Source organism: Botrytis cinerea, chromosome 5, assembly GCF_000143535.2.
Source record: "Botrytis cinerea B05.10 chromosome 5, complete sequence".
NCBI lineage: Eukaryota > Fungi > Ascomycota > Leotiomycetes > Helotiales > Sclerotiniaceae > Botrytis > Botrytis cinerea.
The window spans coordinates 1,242,704-1,258,763 of NC_037314.1; the positions used below are offsets into that span (position 1 = coordinate 1,242,704).

General features: G+C 43.7%; 3 protein-coding genes across 4 annotated transcripts; 2 read left to right on the forward strand and 1 right to left on the reverse strand.

Moving 5' to 3' along the window:
* The first annotated feature begins 169 nt into the window (after positions 1 to 169).
* BCIN_05g03420 (hypothetical protein) lies at positions 170 to 1,275 on the forward strand. Its single transcript, XM_001559871.2, has one exon. It carries the CDS (start codon positions 265 to 267, stop codon positions 1,234 to 1,236), a length of 972 nt encoding a protein of 323 aa, XP_001559921.1. The 5' UTR covers positions 170 to 264; the 3' UTR covers positions 1,237 to 1,275.
* Positions 1,276 to 1,301: 26 nt separating this feature from the next.
* On the reverse strand, positions 1,302 to 2,744 carry Bckti12. Its single transcript, XM_024692956.1, has 2 exons — positions 2,483 to 2,744; positions 1,302 to 2,425 (listed from the first exon to the last, which is right to left on the reverse strand). Exons 1-2 carry the CDS (start codon positions 2,486 to 2,488, stop codon positions 1,448 to 1,450), a joined length of 984 nt encoding a protein of 327 aa, XP_024548740.1. The 5' UTR covers positions 2,489 to 2,744; the 3' UTR covers positions 1,302 to 1,447.
* A 3,404-nt stretch (positions 2,745 to 6,148) lies between these two features.
* BCIN_05g03440 (hypothetical protein) lies at positions 6,149 to 10,541 on the forward strand. Of its 2 annotated transcripts, XM_024692958.1 has the most exons (5): positions 6,151 to 6,532; positions 7,837 to 8,664; positions 8,722 to 8,973; positions 9,032 to 9,660; positions 9,724 to 10,541. In XM_024692958.1, exons 1-4 carry the CDS (start codon positions 6,447 to 6,449, stop codon positions 9,624 to 9,626), a joined length of 1,761 nt encoding a protein of 586 aa, XP_024548742.1. In that variant the 5' UTR covers positions 6,151 to 6,446; the 3' UTR covers positions 9,627 to 9,660; positions 9,724 to 10,541. The 2 variants fall into 2 exon arrangements, with proteins under 2 accessions (XP_024548741.1, XP_024548742.1); XM_024692957.1 differs by having other exon boundaries at positions 6,149 to 6,532; positions 7,837 to 8,973.
* The last annotated feature ends 5,519 nt before the right edge of the window (positions 10,542 to 16,060 follow it).

A 16,060-nucleotide genomic window follows, 5' to 3' on the forward strand; every position in this document is an offset into this window, starting at 1 on the left:
AATGCATACGTATTATTGGGTCAGCTGTGGATGTGGGCGACAAAGCTCGTCCTCGTCTACCGAGCGATGATGAAGTGGAATTCTGCTCGCGAAGATATAAGTGGTTTATAGAGAATACGTAAAGCCATCTATTTACACATACGCGTCTCTTTCATTATTTGCAAAGCTTGAAAGTTATCTGCTATCTTCAAAGACAAAAAGTTCATTTAACAGCGCCAGTGATTTCTTGATTAGTTCTACGCCCATCGCATCACAGCCGCAACCATGGAAGCACTCAAGAACCTCTCCCTCACAACCGGCACCTCCATTAAGGAAACCATCTTTCCCACCGCCAAAATTTTAGCCCCCTACCTTCAAAAGAACCGCGACTCCATCCTCTCGGTTCCCCGCAGCACTCACACATACGGTTCTCACACCCGCCAAACACTCGATCTCTATCCCTCGACCACCGCCTCCAGTACCTCTCCCATCCTCATCTTCTTCTACGGCGGTGGTCTCACTCGCGGTGATAAGATTCTCGATGTCCCAATTCTTGATAAACTCGTTTATCACAACTTGGGCGCTTTTTTCTCAAAACAGGGAATCACAACTATCCTTCCCGATTATCGACGCGTGGACAGCGAGACAGGTGGTGAAGGGGCTGTCTATCCCAGTGGAGGCGAAGATGTATCGGCCGTTCTCCGTTGGCTTTCCAAGACCGATCTATTAGACGGCAAAGGAAATAAAAAAGACGTATATCTAATGGGAAACTCCGCAGGCGGACTCCACATTGCTACATATCTCCTCGAGTCCCGCTTTCTCGAGGAGAGAAAATCGTGGCAGGGGGAGGAAGCCAATGTATTACTGAAAGGGGCAGTAGAGGTAGGAGTACCATTTAGTTTCGAGGAAGCATTGGCTGGTCGTAAAGACATGCTAGAGAAATATTATGGAAGTGATGAGAGTGTTCTTGCGAAATGTCCTTCTGGGTTGCTAAAAGCGGTAGGAGAAAGTAAGAAATCAAGGGAGGAATTGGGAATTCCGAATTTGTTGGTTATGAATTCGGAGTATGATCCTGTGGATGAGATTTTAAACCCCAATGATGCTTTTGTGAAGCTAGGAGAAGAGATATGGGCGGAGAAGATTGAGGTCATTAAGATTCAAGGTCATAATCATATTAGTCCACCGATGGCTTTAAGCACTGGAGAAGGAGAGGAATGGGGTGAGCAGGTGGCGACATGGATTAAAGGAAATGCTTAGAGTTTTAACAATAGATACATCCATCTATTTTATCCTGCACTACTCTTCAACTCCCCAACATCATATGTGCAAACTCTTTGAAAAGTATTAGCTGAAAATTGATTTGACAATTGTTCGAAGATATGTTCGCATACATGACAACTTTTGCGAATTAAGTGATCTCTAGGGTATCCGTTTCCAGCCTGCCAAACGCCAAAGCAATGCCCAATGTCTAAGCTTCAAAACTATCATTCAGATATCTCACAAAGGTCTCCTTAATCCTCTCCACTGTCACCGGATTCGTCCTCTGCAAACTTATAAACTGTCTTCTCAGCCGCTGCAAAGTCGGCAGTCCCACTGGATCTCCAGGTAACTCCACCACAAGTTCGTCCCCTTTCGAATTTTCGCCAACACTGATTTCTCCTCCTCCTTCGCCTGGGTGGTCTTTACTCCATTCCAGTACCCGATTGAGAACCGTTTGGGTTGTCTTATCTAATTCATATAGGAAGCCCTCACTACTATGAACCTTTGCTACAGTCGCTGCATTTGGCCTGACAATCTTCCTCTTTCCCTCGGAATCATCTCCAATTATGGCATCCCAAATGGCATCTCCTGGTACGTTTTCATCTTCCCATACGACTGTGAATAGCGGAGAGTCCCAGCGTACCATCGCATTTGGTTCCTCGTATCTGAATACCAAATTGTCCCAATTATCCTTTTCATATGCTTTATCCTCTTCCTTGATCTGCACTTCCCCCACAGACTGTTCCGAAGATGTCAGATCCCTTCGTTCCAACCGTACCTCATTAACCTCTTTGGCTTTATCAGCAGGGACTCCAACATGCAAAACACAACACCCAGTCCTCATAGCTTTCGCTTCGCAGAATAGTTGGTATCTCCACCCTTTGATATAATTCCCTCCATCCAATATTACTACATCTTTATTACTTAACACTCTCTTCACCGCACCATATATTGTAGCTCGTGCATCTTTCTCGCTGGCATTGTTCGATCGCTCATTAGCGGATTTGGATTCAAGATTATACACTTCGCGTGAAATGGCAAGGGTGTGGTCAGAGATGAGGTGGACACGGAGGGAGGCAGAGGGGCTGCTGGGAGGAAGCGAAGATATTTTTGCGTGAAAGTATTCGCGAAGTTGGGTAGCCCGGTAGGTTTTACCGGAGGTAGGATAGCCGGTTAGTATTATGAGCTACATCGAGGACATAGTATTAGCATTGTCGGAAAACCGTTGAGAGGGCCTACTCACTGGCATGGTGGATGATGTATGACGATGGAATGCTAGGTTTGTGCGAATGGAAAAATATTCTCAGTACCGGTACCGTATCACCGTGGACTAGACCAGATAAGAGACAATCACGTGGCGATAAGACTGCCCCTCCGAGCCCCTGGCCCTCCATGGACAATACTCAGTGCGGGGTCGTCGTTGGAAAGCATGACGCTTGCCATGAGACTCAAGTTCCAGCTCGACTTGCTATCAACAGACTTAGTTTCTCGAAATGTTATGCATCCTGAAGTCAAAGTCATTCTGCAGGATAGATGTACTCGAAGATATCACAAAACGTATCCAACTATCTTAACCTCATCCGCTCCTTTTCGCTCCTTCTCAATTGTTCATAGTCTGCTGGAATCGCTCCGTGTAACGCGCGAAGAAACGAGGCGATTATCACTACTTCCCACTCTTCAACCAGAATTCTTTACATGAAGTTCTTGGGCTTGGCCATTCCCGTTGCTTCTTAGTCTACGTCTACTATTGATTTGAGTTAGTTCCCGTAGTGTCTCAATATTGGCGTCTACTTGTGTCAGTTCACCGCCCCGTTCTCACATGTTCGGGAATTCGCTTGAGGCGGTACAACGTGATTAAAACTGTAGCAGCTGAGGACTAATAGTTGTGTTTTGATTTGGCAAGAATCACCGACTGATGATAGCTGACACGGAACACAGGTCACTCGGCCGTGTTCCAACACGAAGGCATTTTCCAATGAAACTATAGGTTGGCGGCTCTAGTGAGAGTTCACTGTTTGTGTATTATCGTCGTGCGCTTTTCTGGAGGTCTGGTTTGTTGAAAATTTTCTTGAATTTTACACAGTCACCAACTCACTGCATTCGGAATCATACCAATGAGGGAGTAGCAGCTGGGCTTGTACATTCATTGCGTGATATTCCGTGTCCGAATTCTGCAGATTCGTTGGATCTAATCAATCTACTCGCATGCGAGATATGGAATGTGAGAGAGTGGAGTCTAGAACACCTGCTACTCGGTCAGTCCACACAGCATGCAATGGGGTTGAGGTAAGATTTGGCACTGGTGCGTGGCTTCAAGGCTTCTCCAAAGGCTCTTGAGTCCTTCCAGCTACCTTGGTGACACTCATGTTGGAATGCGGAGTTTCTTGAAAACTAAGCTTGCTATAGGAATTGTAGTTGCTTCAGCCGTTTGGGAGTATCAAATCCTTCACGATGAATGTAATGTTGCTCGATGCGGTCCACGTGAATCAGACAGTCAGATCTTCCTAGAAATACTCAATGGAAGACGGGATATGTTCTTCCTCAGCGAAGACCAGGACGCCTCTTGGGGGAAAATAGCCTGGATCGGCGCGAGATGTTCACGGCAACAAACCTCGGACCGTCGTTAGCAACATCCTTGAAATTGTCTATGCCGAGCCTTGCTTGTGTTACCGTGATTTTGAATCGTTGTGCTAGAGACGTACAAAGCAGTGGAACATAGGAGGACATTAACCAAAAGTTCCGGAATCTGGCGGTTTAATTTTGTAGCTCCATACATATCACACATTGCTGTCGGATTTATAAAGTTTTCGAAGAAATTGTCAATCGTACAGTAGGCCAGCATGAAAGTGGATTATTCCAAGCGACAGACCTAAAAATCGCGCAAAGAAAATCAAAAATTTGCACCTGCCCTTGTTCAATTGAAAAAGGTCTCTATCTTTTAGCCTCAACCGCCTCCACCACAAATCTGATGTTATCATGTCATACAAAGTAGGTACCGCGAAAGAGGCCCGCACGAGAAAGACTCATCGTGTGCTCGCCAATGGAGACCCCTTGCGCTGGATCTGTGGTTGATGAAGGCGTTGCAAACCATTCTTGTACGGACTATCTATGGTGTGATGAAATCGGAATGCTACAGACCAACAGCGGATACGTCTATCAGAAATTGATGTGACCGTGATAGCTTCATGTTCGACCCATGCTGATATGTGCGGCAATGAATTGCTTGCAGGCTTACACTTATGCAGCTGGGAGGGAGCTTTCGATTGGCTAGGTAAAGGAAACTATTGATGCTACGGGGCGACAGCTTGCAGGAGGAAGCTGGGGAATTGATGAATTATATACCAATCACTTTTTGCGTCAACCACACAGAAACCAGCGCATCAAGAACGACGCGTGCTGAGAACGCTGCCCCATTTCTCATTCGGGTGGATGCTACATTTGATTGATGTGACTCATGTGAGAAACCTACCTTGACACTTTGCGCATCTTCATGCTTATCATCCTGTATGATGTACTGAATTCATGCCTCTTCTGAATGCGAAGCGATGTCCTGCTCTCGGGCTCCGTGCGAAGAAGAAAGGAATAATGGAAATTGCGGAATGCATGATGAATTCATGATTTTCATTCTCTTGGGATTTAGAGTTTCGGACCCCTGAACCATCTCGCGTTGAAGCGCTTCTTTGGAGTAAAAGATCTTCGCATCTAATCAAATGAAAACCCTTCAGCACATGGCGTTCAGACATTGATAGACCAGTGAAGGGCGCGTATGTGTTCCGCATTCGATTGACTTCCATGTGTTTCAGGGCAGAATGCTACCAAAATACCAACAATTGAGTTTGTCCCCATGGCTTGCTGCGAATCTGCTCGACTTCTCCTTTTTTCTCTGCCTCTCAGAGCAAGAATGCCGAAATTGTTGGCAATAATGCTCCCTTCTTATTTCTAATGCTTGATAATCAGTTCCAACATTTGATAAGGCTGGGGAGGGGACATGGACCTATTATTGGAGACGGACTCCGTGCCGTTTGATTATTATGATACACACCTTTTTCTCCTCTTGGCTTCTTGTCGAATGAGTGAGGGTTAAGCAGTCAATAACCCTGAGTCTGCATAATCTCTTCGGGAAGCTGGAGAGTTTGGGAGAAATTGAACGGGAAGTGGGTTCCTTTCCTTTCCGTGATAAGGATTGCAATCCTGCTAACGGCTTCATTTTTGCTGAACGTGGCTTGGTTTTCTTATACTTCATTTGCAGAAAGTTAAAATTCGACTGCAATACCACAGTTCTTGGTCCTAAAGTAATTATGCAATGCACGTCGCCTGGAATCCATCACATCCCAATGTTCCTTGAACGGTAGGTAGGTAGACGTCGTCATCCCATCCCCTAGGGATCCTTGAGCAAGCACGCAGAGTAACTTTGAACTTTGGTCGTGACTTCATATCGTTCTTAGGCTAAATGCGTATCGTATAGCAAATCTGCTGCAGTGTCCGTTCTGTCCATCCATAGGAAACCCGGTCGAGAGAGGGGTCATTTAGTCAATCATACAAGTGGTCCATATTTATTTCGAGATGAATAGAACAAGTGCCAGGATTCTCTGATGAGTCGTGAAAGGGTGACCCATTGCCGTCACCCAACCAGTGATATCAAGTGGTGGCTAATTCAAACGAGGCAAGCAACTTTTGAAAAGAGACAACGCATCAATGTCTCACATGGCAGGAGCATCCTCGTCGACAAATCAATCACCCTGGTTCTTTCACACATTTCATTAATGTCAAATATCCTTGGTTTTTGTGCGCTTCGTGCGTTTTTGACCTTGTCTCCTCATTTTGGTCACCATTGAAAAGCATAAGTGCCCAACCTCCCCACCTTGGACGAACTCTTCTTTCTTTCCCATTCTCATTCATCCTTTACCTTGCTCACATCTCAGTCAGCCAATTTCTCTGTCACTCAGGTCCATACGTTCACCACCCCTACTCCAGTTCTTGTATATTGCGGATCTTCCCCCGAAAAGCTGCCCAACCTGTTTCTCCTTTCTCCTTTATTGCAAACATACCCAACAGAGATCATCCAGCCGGATTGTTCTTATCACCAACATCAGTTATCTTTTCCTGCTCATACCACAAGGCCGTGGCCATAAGAGTAGTATCTCCAACACATAGCTTCGCAACATATTCGACAAAGCACACTGCCGTTGCTTCAAAAAGGATCCCAAATGACTTGCACGGAGACCTTAACCCTTCTCCCGGAAACCATGGCAGGCTTCGATACACAATCACATTCCAGGAAGGCATCCGCCAGGTATATTGTTTTTTTCTATTTTGCGTGTTTTTGCTTTGCTTTGCGTTGAGTTTGCGTTTGCTTTTACTGCTAGAATCCCGGATATCTCTATGTTCCAGAAAAATCATGTACTTTTTATTTCGCAACACAACATCCAATGATACCGGACTTTCCAAGGACTTTTCCAGGCACATTTCCAGCTTTTCCGAGCTTCCCAGGAACCCACAGGATTTTCGAAGGTCTTACCGTGTACCCACACGACGAGAGCATGCTTTTCTACCTCTTCGGAGGTTTCAAAAGCACTCTGAGAATCAAAAATATGAACTGTTAATCAGAAGACCTCCGGTCTTTGGTGAGTAAATCGACTACAAATGGACTTCAGACTGCAATTTCTCTTTATATATACCGGAAGGAGCCGAATTTCCAATGGATCCAAGACCACCTGATTTCTTTCATGGTAGCCTGTCAGCCGGTTATATATCCGAAGCCAGAGACCCATCCGTCGAAGTCCCGAGATGTGGGCTCGCATATCCTGCGAGCGCATCGTAACACCTCAGTTTATGAAGAACTCGTACTCAACTTCCAGGGCCAACTATGTGCTATAGGATAACATGACGACAAACAACCATATCATGCGAGTAGTTTCTATATGCAGCTTCCATGCATGGGACTCCCACAACAACTATATGGCATACCGGCTTTAACATTGTTTACCACTATGGACACCGTGGATTTATTTTCCTTTTTTAACTACCGCACATGGAACCAATTCCTGAAACGACAGTCCGAGGAACCGCAATGGAAGTGACTGGCTATTCCAGCTGGTTACTGTGCTTTATCAAGCATCAGGCATTAATTATGCCATTGAGTACGTAACCTACTCAATGTTGACTTCAAGTCTGACAATAACCCCCTCATAACCCAACGAGCATCCACTAACCATACTGTTGTTTTTGTTGAGCAGAAGGATTTTCATTCATCAGAATACCACATGGACACAACTGCGTACCAAGGAAGGCCAACTCATGGATGCCAAGGACTCCGAGGACAAATCACCCCTTCTCATTTGTATATGATTATTGCCCTGGATATTTAATACCGTCAATACTACCGCCTCGATTACACTTCTCGCGCCGAATCCCACCTGGTCTGTAAATCCTCCCCCTTTACACACATGAGATTTTCGCAACTAACGTCTTGCTGCAGGTTCTTCTCTGGATGTTGTTTTGCTTCATGTTTTTTCTTTCTTTTTGCATTTCTGTTTTGCTGCAATTGTAACTGTTCCATCAGTATATGTACATCATACTAACCCAGATCTTGTGTAGCGGCTTCCATTCAAGAACCCCATTCCAAGGAACAACTGGATTTTCTTTACGTCATACAGAACCTACCAAGGGACAATACAGTGGATTACCCTGGAACGGAAAGAGTGAGGGTTTACAGTACTCACCCCGTGAACCTACTTCCCAAGGACCCAATGGATTTTCTGATTCTTCTCTTTATATCCCGGTTGCTCAGATGACAAGTCAACGGTGGCCCGCCGATTTGACTTCAGGTCTTGAGTCAGAGGAAATGACCCGCTTTCCATCCAAGGATTCATCAAGGACAACTCAGTCAACATCAACAACTGAGTCTATGCCAATGGGATACTTGCCCAATGGCTCTCAGGCACAATATCAAATGACATCTGCAAGATCAGACGTTACAGGTAGATCAGGTAGTCCAGCAAACACTCTTCTGTACACCCCAACAGCACAATTTGATTTTCAATCTGCATTCGACAATTTCCAGTACCCAGGAGGAGATGAATCAGCCGGAAATGATTACCATGTACCAGTTACCAGTGGATTCCAGCAGCCACCAACTTTGTCATTGACAACCGGAGGATTTGATATGTTTTCCAGTACCCATGGATTACCTACAAGTATGACAGCAGCTTCAAGCTCTATTTCCAGCTATGTTCACAGCGCACAAGATTCAGTTTTTTTCGAAAGCCCTGTCTTAGGATCTCCAGATATGTGGGAGACTGCTTTACTTGAATCTTCTAAACCACACACACCCATTGCCGAGGATTCGTGGGCTCTGCCACCACAAATGATGTCTTCAACAAACAGCCCATTGGACTACTCCCCAACCGAAGGCCGATCACCAAGGTATGTTCAAGGCCTTCCAGATTTCGTGGATTCACCTCCTTACAAGATCGGCGACAGGACTATAAGGAAGCCTATGGGACCCAGAGCTTCCAAAGTAGCTAGTGACACGAATTCCAGACGTGTTCTTGGAACTGAGACAGAGGAGTCCTTCAAGTTGATGGGACGTTCCAGTCTCGATGCTGACAATTCGGCACGTGATCATCATCTGTACCATAATGTGACGACTCAATCCGATGGATTATACCACTGCCCATGGGAAGGAAATGCATCATGCCAACACAAGCCAGAAAAGCTTAAGTGTAACTACGAGTAGGATTTATTTACCCCTTTTAAACCCGCACAACAAGCTAATCATTTTACGCTACAGCAAATTTGTCGACTCTCACTTGAAGCCATACCGTTGCAAGATCGCCGCATGCGCAGACAACAAATTCTCCTCCACAGCATGCTTACTGCGCCACGAGCGAGAAGCCCACGCCATGCACGGACATGGAGATAAGCCCTTCCTTTGCAAGTATGACGGGTGCGAGCGCGGCGTCACTGGCAATGGTTTCCCGCGTCGCTGGAATCTTTATGACCACATGAAGCGCGTACACAATGATCCATGCACATCCAGAAGTGCCGGTGGTTCCCCACCACCTACTGAGAAGCCAGCAACTGGATCCAAGAAGCGTAAGCAGGATACCATTACGGAACCAACTACCTCGGATAAGGAACCAGTCAAGAGAGTCAAGTCTCCCCCAGTTGTTAACCAGCAACCGTCCTTGATTGAAATTTACCACCAAAGTGAACAGCGACTCCAGGAAGCTGTGAAACAATTGCATGATCCCAAGAGTGCAAATGGAATGACCAACTTGAGAAATGCCAGTGACTGCATCAAGATGATGGCGCAGACTCTTCAGAAGATCAACCAGGCATCTCCAGCCATGAGCCGTACCTTCAGCCATGGATCTATGGGTTGAGTGAATTATTCGCTTTAGCACATTTGAAATTATTGTAAGTAGACCCCATATTTCTATCCAGTTCCATGGGGCATTTTAACTAACATGCTTTCGTTAGCTACTTGCACCGACTTATCTCCACAAGGATGTTTTCCCGCAACCATTATAACGAAGCGGATCCAGCCCGCTCAGACAATCCTGTCAGGAAATCCCAGGACATTTATAATATTCGACAGAATGGAAAGTCATGGAACCAGTCATGCATACGTACCCCAGAATTAGGAGCCAGCCACAAGGACCCTTTTTTTATGCCAATGCCAGGAATTAGTGTCTCAGGGTCGACAGTACCAGTCTGTCTCTTTCAATCCCATTATGAAACTATTACAAGCCGTGGATTTTGCATGCTTTTCATCGAATAAACAGATGCCAACCTACAAGGTTAGCTTGGCGATAAAAGAATTGAGAGAAGGACCAAGGGGAAGAGGAGTGGTCACATTGGAAAGAAACAGAGTAGAAGACGTGGTATTTTTATTTTTTATTTTTGGGTTTTGATTATAGTGTTTGTTCACTTAGACTATCGTCTTGGTTTGGGAGGTATGGATTGGTATAAAAGCTTTATAGCAGTCATAGCAGGCCAGCTGGCATCTTTTGGAAAGAATTTGGGAGGACAGATACCATTGGGATTCAGGAACTTGGAGGACTTTTGAAATTTAGATAGATACCTAGGAGTTTTAGCGGATTGATTGTATTGAACGGTATCGGATAAAGGAATGGGAATGAAAGTTATGTTTTTATAGATTTGATTGTCTATGGGAACGTGTACTAGATAGTTAGGAGCTTGGATAAGTGATTACTTTACCTGGATAGTAAAGAGAATGTATAGACAATAGAATCTATACTACCGTACATACATCAAGAAATAAACATCACATTTCAGAATTTATAACCCTTTTCACTTTCTGTTTGTGGTATCTACACTAGTTATATATTCGAGAATGACCAGCTGAGTAAAGTTTTCGTGGAATTCTACTCCGGATGTTCGCATGATGAGATTAAGGGGGCAGATCCATAACATACATACACACATGGATTCGGGACAACCCCGATTTTAATGGAGGATCGCATTCACTATAGAAACTTTACGAGCTCCTCATTCAAACGTCGAAGTGGATGACGGTTTAAGAAATGTGTATTAGCGGTGTACATTGCCCCTTCATTCATCTTCTTTTCATTTATTCGACTATTGGCATTGATAACCTTATATCAATGACATATCATGGCATAGCCTCTTCTATCCTGTGACACCGTGACCCACGAACGTAAAATTTCAGATATCAGGATACCAAGAAAGTGATACTTTCCACCTGGCTTTCTGCGTTGCATGGTTTTGGCCATGGATGCACACTGCCTGGGGTACCTTGTTCAGAGCTATATTTTGGTCTAGAGAGGCGCACCTATATTCGGTGACTTGGTGAAGAAGAAGCCAATACTCTTGACAATGAGGGGTCAAAATATGGCGTTGAAATGTTTTCGAAACATGTGCAATTGTCTGTCTGATGTACCGAGCCTATAATACTTAGCAAATGACGATGAAATACATATCTCGAAATCTAGAAGATCATAGATCGGTCGGTCGTTGAGTAAAAGGCTTTCAAACCATTGGGGACGTAATTGCATATGGGTGGTGAATGGAATACTGGTGTAATAGTAGCGTTCCAAACATGCGAGTTTCTGGCCACAAGAGATGCAGAGCAGTGACTCGCTAAAGTTCAATATCTCAATACTTTTTGGGAATTTGTTGTGCTGTGTTCATGTACTCAGACACCTGGTATGTGAAGGGGTATCCTGCTTGCACTGCATCGCTATCACTTGATTTGCGAAAGGTGGCCAAGTTTACAGTATGTCTAAGCCCCAGGAAGACAGTTTGAGAGCAGCAGCAATAGCAGTGCAGAAGGAGTAAAGCGGATTGTTCTCATGTGGAAAAACAAACTAATGTGCTTGCTACCATTTCAGACAGTCTTGGCTTCACTTCCGATCATCGGTCCGATTGTGTTCCTGGAGATTATTCTTGCGTAGCATGATGGAAGGGCTATTGGTCTCTTCAAGAATTCGGAAAGCATAGAAAGAAAACACTTTGTAGAATTCCAGATCGCAAGTTTGAATTTGATGGATGAATGCTAAATTCAACGATTGCAGGACGAGGTAAGAAGTATTCTTTGTGCAAATTTGCTTTCCCTCTATCCATAAAGTCCCGATCGGGATATCGATCATGTGACTATACAGAGGGTATTGTACTAGCTAGCTCGGCGCTAGCACTTCTCTATGTAATTACATAGCTTCTCATGGATAATAATGACCAAGAACGAATACAACCACAATAGACTTGAGTACTTTGACACTTATCAACCAAGCCAACACCAACAGTCCCTTTCCTGTCTTACATTATCAGTTGGTCCTTGACAAGTTGATAAAGTCCTGGAGGATGTATCTAGCATCAATTGGTGTGCAATAGCCATAGCGAGAATAGAGAGAAGGCTATCAGGACTTGTGTTTACTTAAATATCAACAGACTTTAACCATAGGGGCTACATCTGTAGGCTCGTAACTTCTTGATCAGGGAACGCCACATTAATATTTGTATAGCCGTGGAAACACGTTATGTAATGATTGGCTTGCTTCAGAATTCTTGCATTAGGCTCATACCCAGAATCTTAAGTATATCTGTTTGCGGTCATGATAATTGTGCGATATGCAGCGTTTCAGGAAAAGAGTATAATGAAAATAGCTTTTTGAGTGAAGAATATTCGTTTATGATGTCGGCAGGTAGGGAAAGCGGACTTGCTATGTGGTCGTTTAATCTGTGATAAATGCTAATGACACAAATTTTTTTGAGTTGAGTGGGAAAAACTAAGACTGAAGTTGACTTTAGGAGTAAGTTTCTGACAAGCAAACAAACAGCGCCTCGTGTAGAAACGAAGTGATGCATCTCGGGGGCATACCCACCGGGAATTGCTATTTTGAATAATCGATCAAAGGCACTAATGTGTATCCAACGAGATTGGTGTAAAGGAAAAAGAAAGACAGATACCTACTAATAAGCATTTATTTCAGTTTCTGCGAGAGTGGCTACCGATTGGACTAGAAATGCCTAAGTAAATTAGATACTCCAAGGGCCAGCTGTTATTGGATCGTCGCGACGACAAGATACAGCATTACTACTTACCTATTACAATGCCGGAGCCCAGTTCAGAACCAAATTCTAACAATTGATTGATGAAATAATGCCATTAACATCGTATTTAGAGATACTGTCCAATTATGTGTAGTGATGGAGTTTTCTCGCGTATTCACCGGAATCATTGATGGTTCACGGATCTACGGATGTGCGTTTCATACAAGGACTGAAAATTGGAAGTTCGAAAACAAGTTAATCATCACTCTTGCTCACATCGCAGAATCCAATATAGCTATGTATCTCCAACTGTTAAACTTGGATTCTGTCTCTGGGATGTGCAAGACTTGGAAGAACATCAGTCTCCCAAAATTTGATCATTCACATCGTCGCATGATAAACCGACGAAAGAAGATCCATGAGAAGAGAAGCATTCGATGGCATTGATTGATGCTGACTGGAACAACATACGAGTATATTAGAGCTTGGAAGTTATAAAAATGGATGAACATTCCGCAAAATGTTACAATTCCGTCTTCATTACTAATTTGCAAGCACTGCATATAATTTCTCTCAAATAAATTATAGATACCAGCACTTCCTCATAATGACATACTCACAGTAAAAGCTCGACTTTCATAACACAATCAGAGTATTCTTTTCGATGAGTATTGCAATTTGGGCTAAGCACAATCCTTGACATTCACCAATTTCGTGGATATCTAACCCATTGATTGATATTGTCTTGGAGAGAATGTTGAAACACATCAACTAATCTCTAATTTTGCCGAACTTTGGGCCACAGAAAAATAGCCATCACGCATCATAGTTGGTAAATCATAATTTGAATAGCCTCGATTCCCCTTTACACGTTGACAGAAACATTGATAACTTGCTGGGACCCATTTGTTGTGCCAGAAAAGGTCCTGAAACTCCAACTTGAAGGTGTGTTAGCCATTACTCAATCAAAGACACTCAAATAATGCTTTGTGGATGGATTTGGGCTTACAATAGTTGCTTGAGGTCATATCGAGCTAGCCTTAAAAGATATCATAGCACTGCTTTTCTATGTTTCGACGAAATCACGATTATACAACATACAGGTTCATCTTTCTCGTTAACATGAAACACAAATTATCCAACTAGAGTACAGGCTGTGGAAGTACCTACTACACCACCGAGGACATTCGTGATTTTTTTCAAATCCGGCATGCCAACCAAACATCGCTATGAAATCAGCGATATGACATTCGGTGCCATAGATGAGCATGAAGACTTCTCTCCATTTTACTTCCAAGCTGATAACTATTAAGTCTCAAACAATCGGTCATTGGTGATGCCGCTATGCTTCGCAAAACTTCGTTTATACGAACGAAAAGAACTCGCCAAGAATACATTTGGACCCATATACGATTTGTAGAGTGGCAAATTTCAAGCCGTAACAGTTTGATCTGTTTCCCACAGTCTGACTCTAGATAATCTGGACTTTTGTTCCGAATTAGGCTGAATCCAATCTTAGAAAAATAGCGTAATCAGATGGATTTGAACTTGACAGAGAGCAGAATCGCATGGAGAAGAAGGCAAGGCTAGAGCGTCCAACTCACCACAAGAGATAAAAAAGAGTTATTTGACCGAAAAAAATCACTCATCACGCCTTGACAGGTCTAAAATGTGATTAGTGTCAAAATGCCGGCACTCCCAGATCACACTGTAAGGGCATAGTGGGATTTGTGACACTTTTGACTTGGCTCTCTTGTTATGATTGGTCTGCATAGGCCAAATCGTTTCCCCATATAGACTAGAGCTAGTTGGTCGTCAGTTGGATAGATGGATCACTTTTCCTGCGTCCCATTTAAAATCCACAACTCCGAGTTTCTGATATTTGTGAATCTCGTTTAGCTGCACCAACATGTGATATCGGGACCGATGCATCCTTTGAAGTTCGCGACGATCCTCAGCTTCTTGAGCTTTTAAGATTGAGAAAACGTAACGGGAATGCCACTTCACGCAGATTTCTGACGTTTACTGGGTCTTTGAACTGCCAAAGACCACATTGCTGTTGTGCGAGAAGAACGGAGAGACCAGCTCTGCTGCCTGGAGTTGTTTGTGTAGATGAGATGAAATGATCTGATTAGATCTGACGATGAAATACTTGTCCAACGCTTGACTGATTGATTAGATTTATTGATTAGATATCGGTTATAACTGAAAACACCCTTTCCACCCAACTTTCACAAGGCTTGGTTGTTCCAGGGATTTGGCTCACTTCTCGTTTAGATGGCTCACTTAATTAGTGTGCTCCATAATGGTCCATTAAACAATCCGAACAAAAAGTTAAAATTAATGAACAGCAAGTATTCTGTGCAGCATCTGGCATGTTCACTTGACGACATCCTTGATGACTCAAGGTCTACTTCTCTAAGGAAAACCTTTTTCGATTGACTGCGATGTGCCTTGCTATCATGATTCTCGATCTCATTGATATCCATGAACTCCTCTCAGAGCTGAGAGACATTTTCCAATGATTGCAAGTACAGAAGTTTCTGGGGCGAGGAGCCACAACCGTCTCAACTGCCCCCACTAAAAGTTTTATCAGATCTTACCCCTGTCAAGCGTTCTCCGACTTTCTCCATTTTCGTGATCCCTACAAGGAAACCTTGTCCGACAGTGAATAAAAGCATGTCCGCCATGCTTCAATGTGAAGTTATACTTCGATGGGCGTGATACTAATAAAATACACCCAAAATGGCAGATTGAGTCATGTCGAATGTGGTTGAATGCTGCCAGATACTGATAAAACTACCCCTTGACATTTACTATATAATATAACATCGTTTGCAGCCCAACTCACTTTTTTTTCGGGAATCTCCTGATAACGTTACGTTACCTACCCTCCAGGTATAAAGCAGAAAGAGGAAAGGCTTCATTACATCGATGTACGTAACCATAAACATAGTGACATTGGCACTACCTCCAAGTTGCAACTGAGTAAAGTTCTGTTGACCAACATTCGAGCCTTCCTGGCTTCTAACTTCTAAAGGACCTTTCGCCGTTAGCCGGTAATCGTCGAGATACTTTACCGAGAAAAAGAAGAGAATGGAAGTGCAGCACTAACGTGAGAAGACGAATGCCATAAACACATACCGAGTGGCTAGAGTGAATGAATGAATCAATAGCTTCGTTCGCCACTTCCTTAATCAATCTAATCAGATGGGGCATGAGAAGATTTTAAAGTTATCAGATCCGACAATGAATAAAACCTTAGCCGGCCGGACTATACTTA

Bases quoted from the DNA above. Each gene is read 5' to 3' on its own strand.
- BCIN_05g03420 (XM_001559871.2), top strand. From the start codon at position 265: ATGGAAGCACTCAAGAACCTCTCCCTCACAACCGGCACCTCCATTAAG.
- BCIN_05g03440 (XM_024692957.1), top strand. From the start codon at position 6,447: ATGACTTGCACGGAGACCTTAACCCTTCTCCCGGAAACCATGGCAGGC. The intron at 6,533-7,836 runs GTATATTGTTTT...GATCTTGTGTAG, and splicing joins TCCAGGAAGGCATCCGCCAG to CGGCTTCCATTCAAGAACCC. The intron at 8,974-9,031 runs GTAGGATTTATT...TTTACGCTACAG, and splicing joins AAGCTTAAGTGTAACTACGA to CAAATTTGTCGACTCTCACT.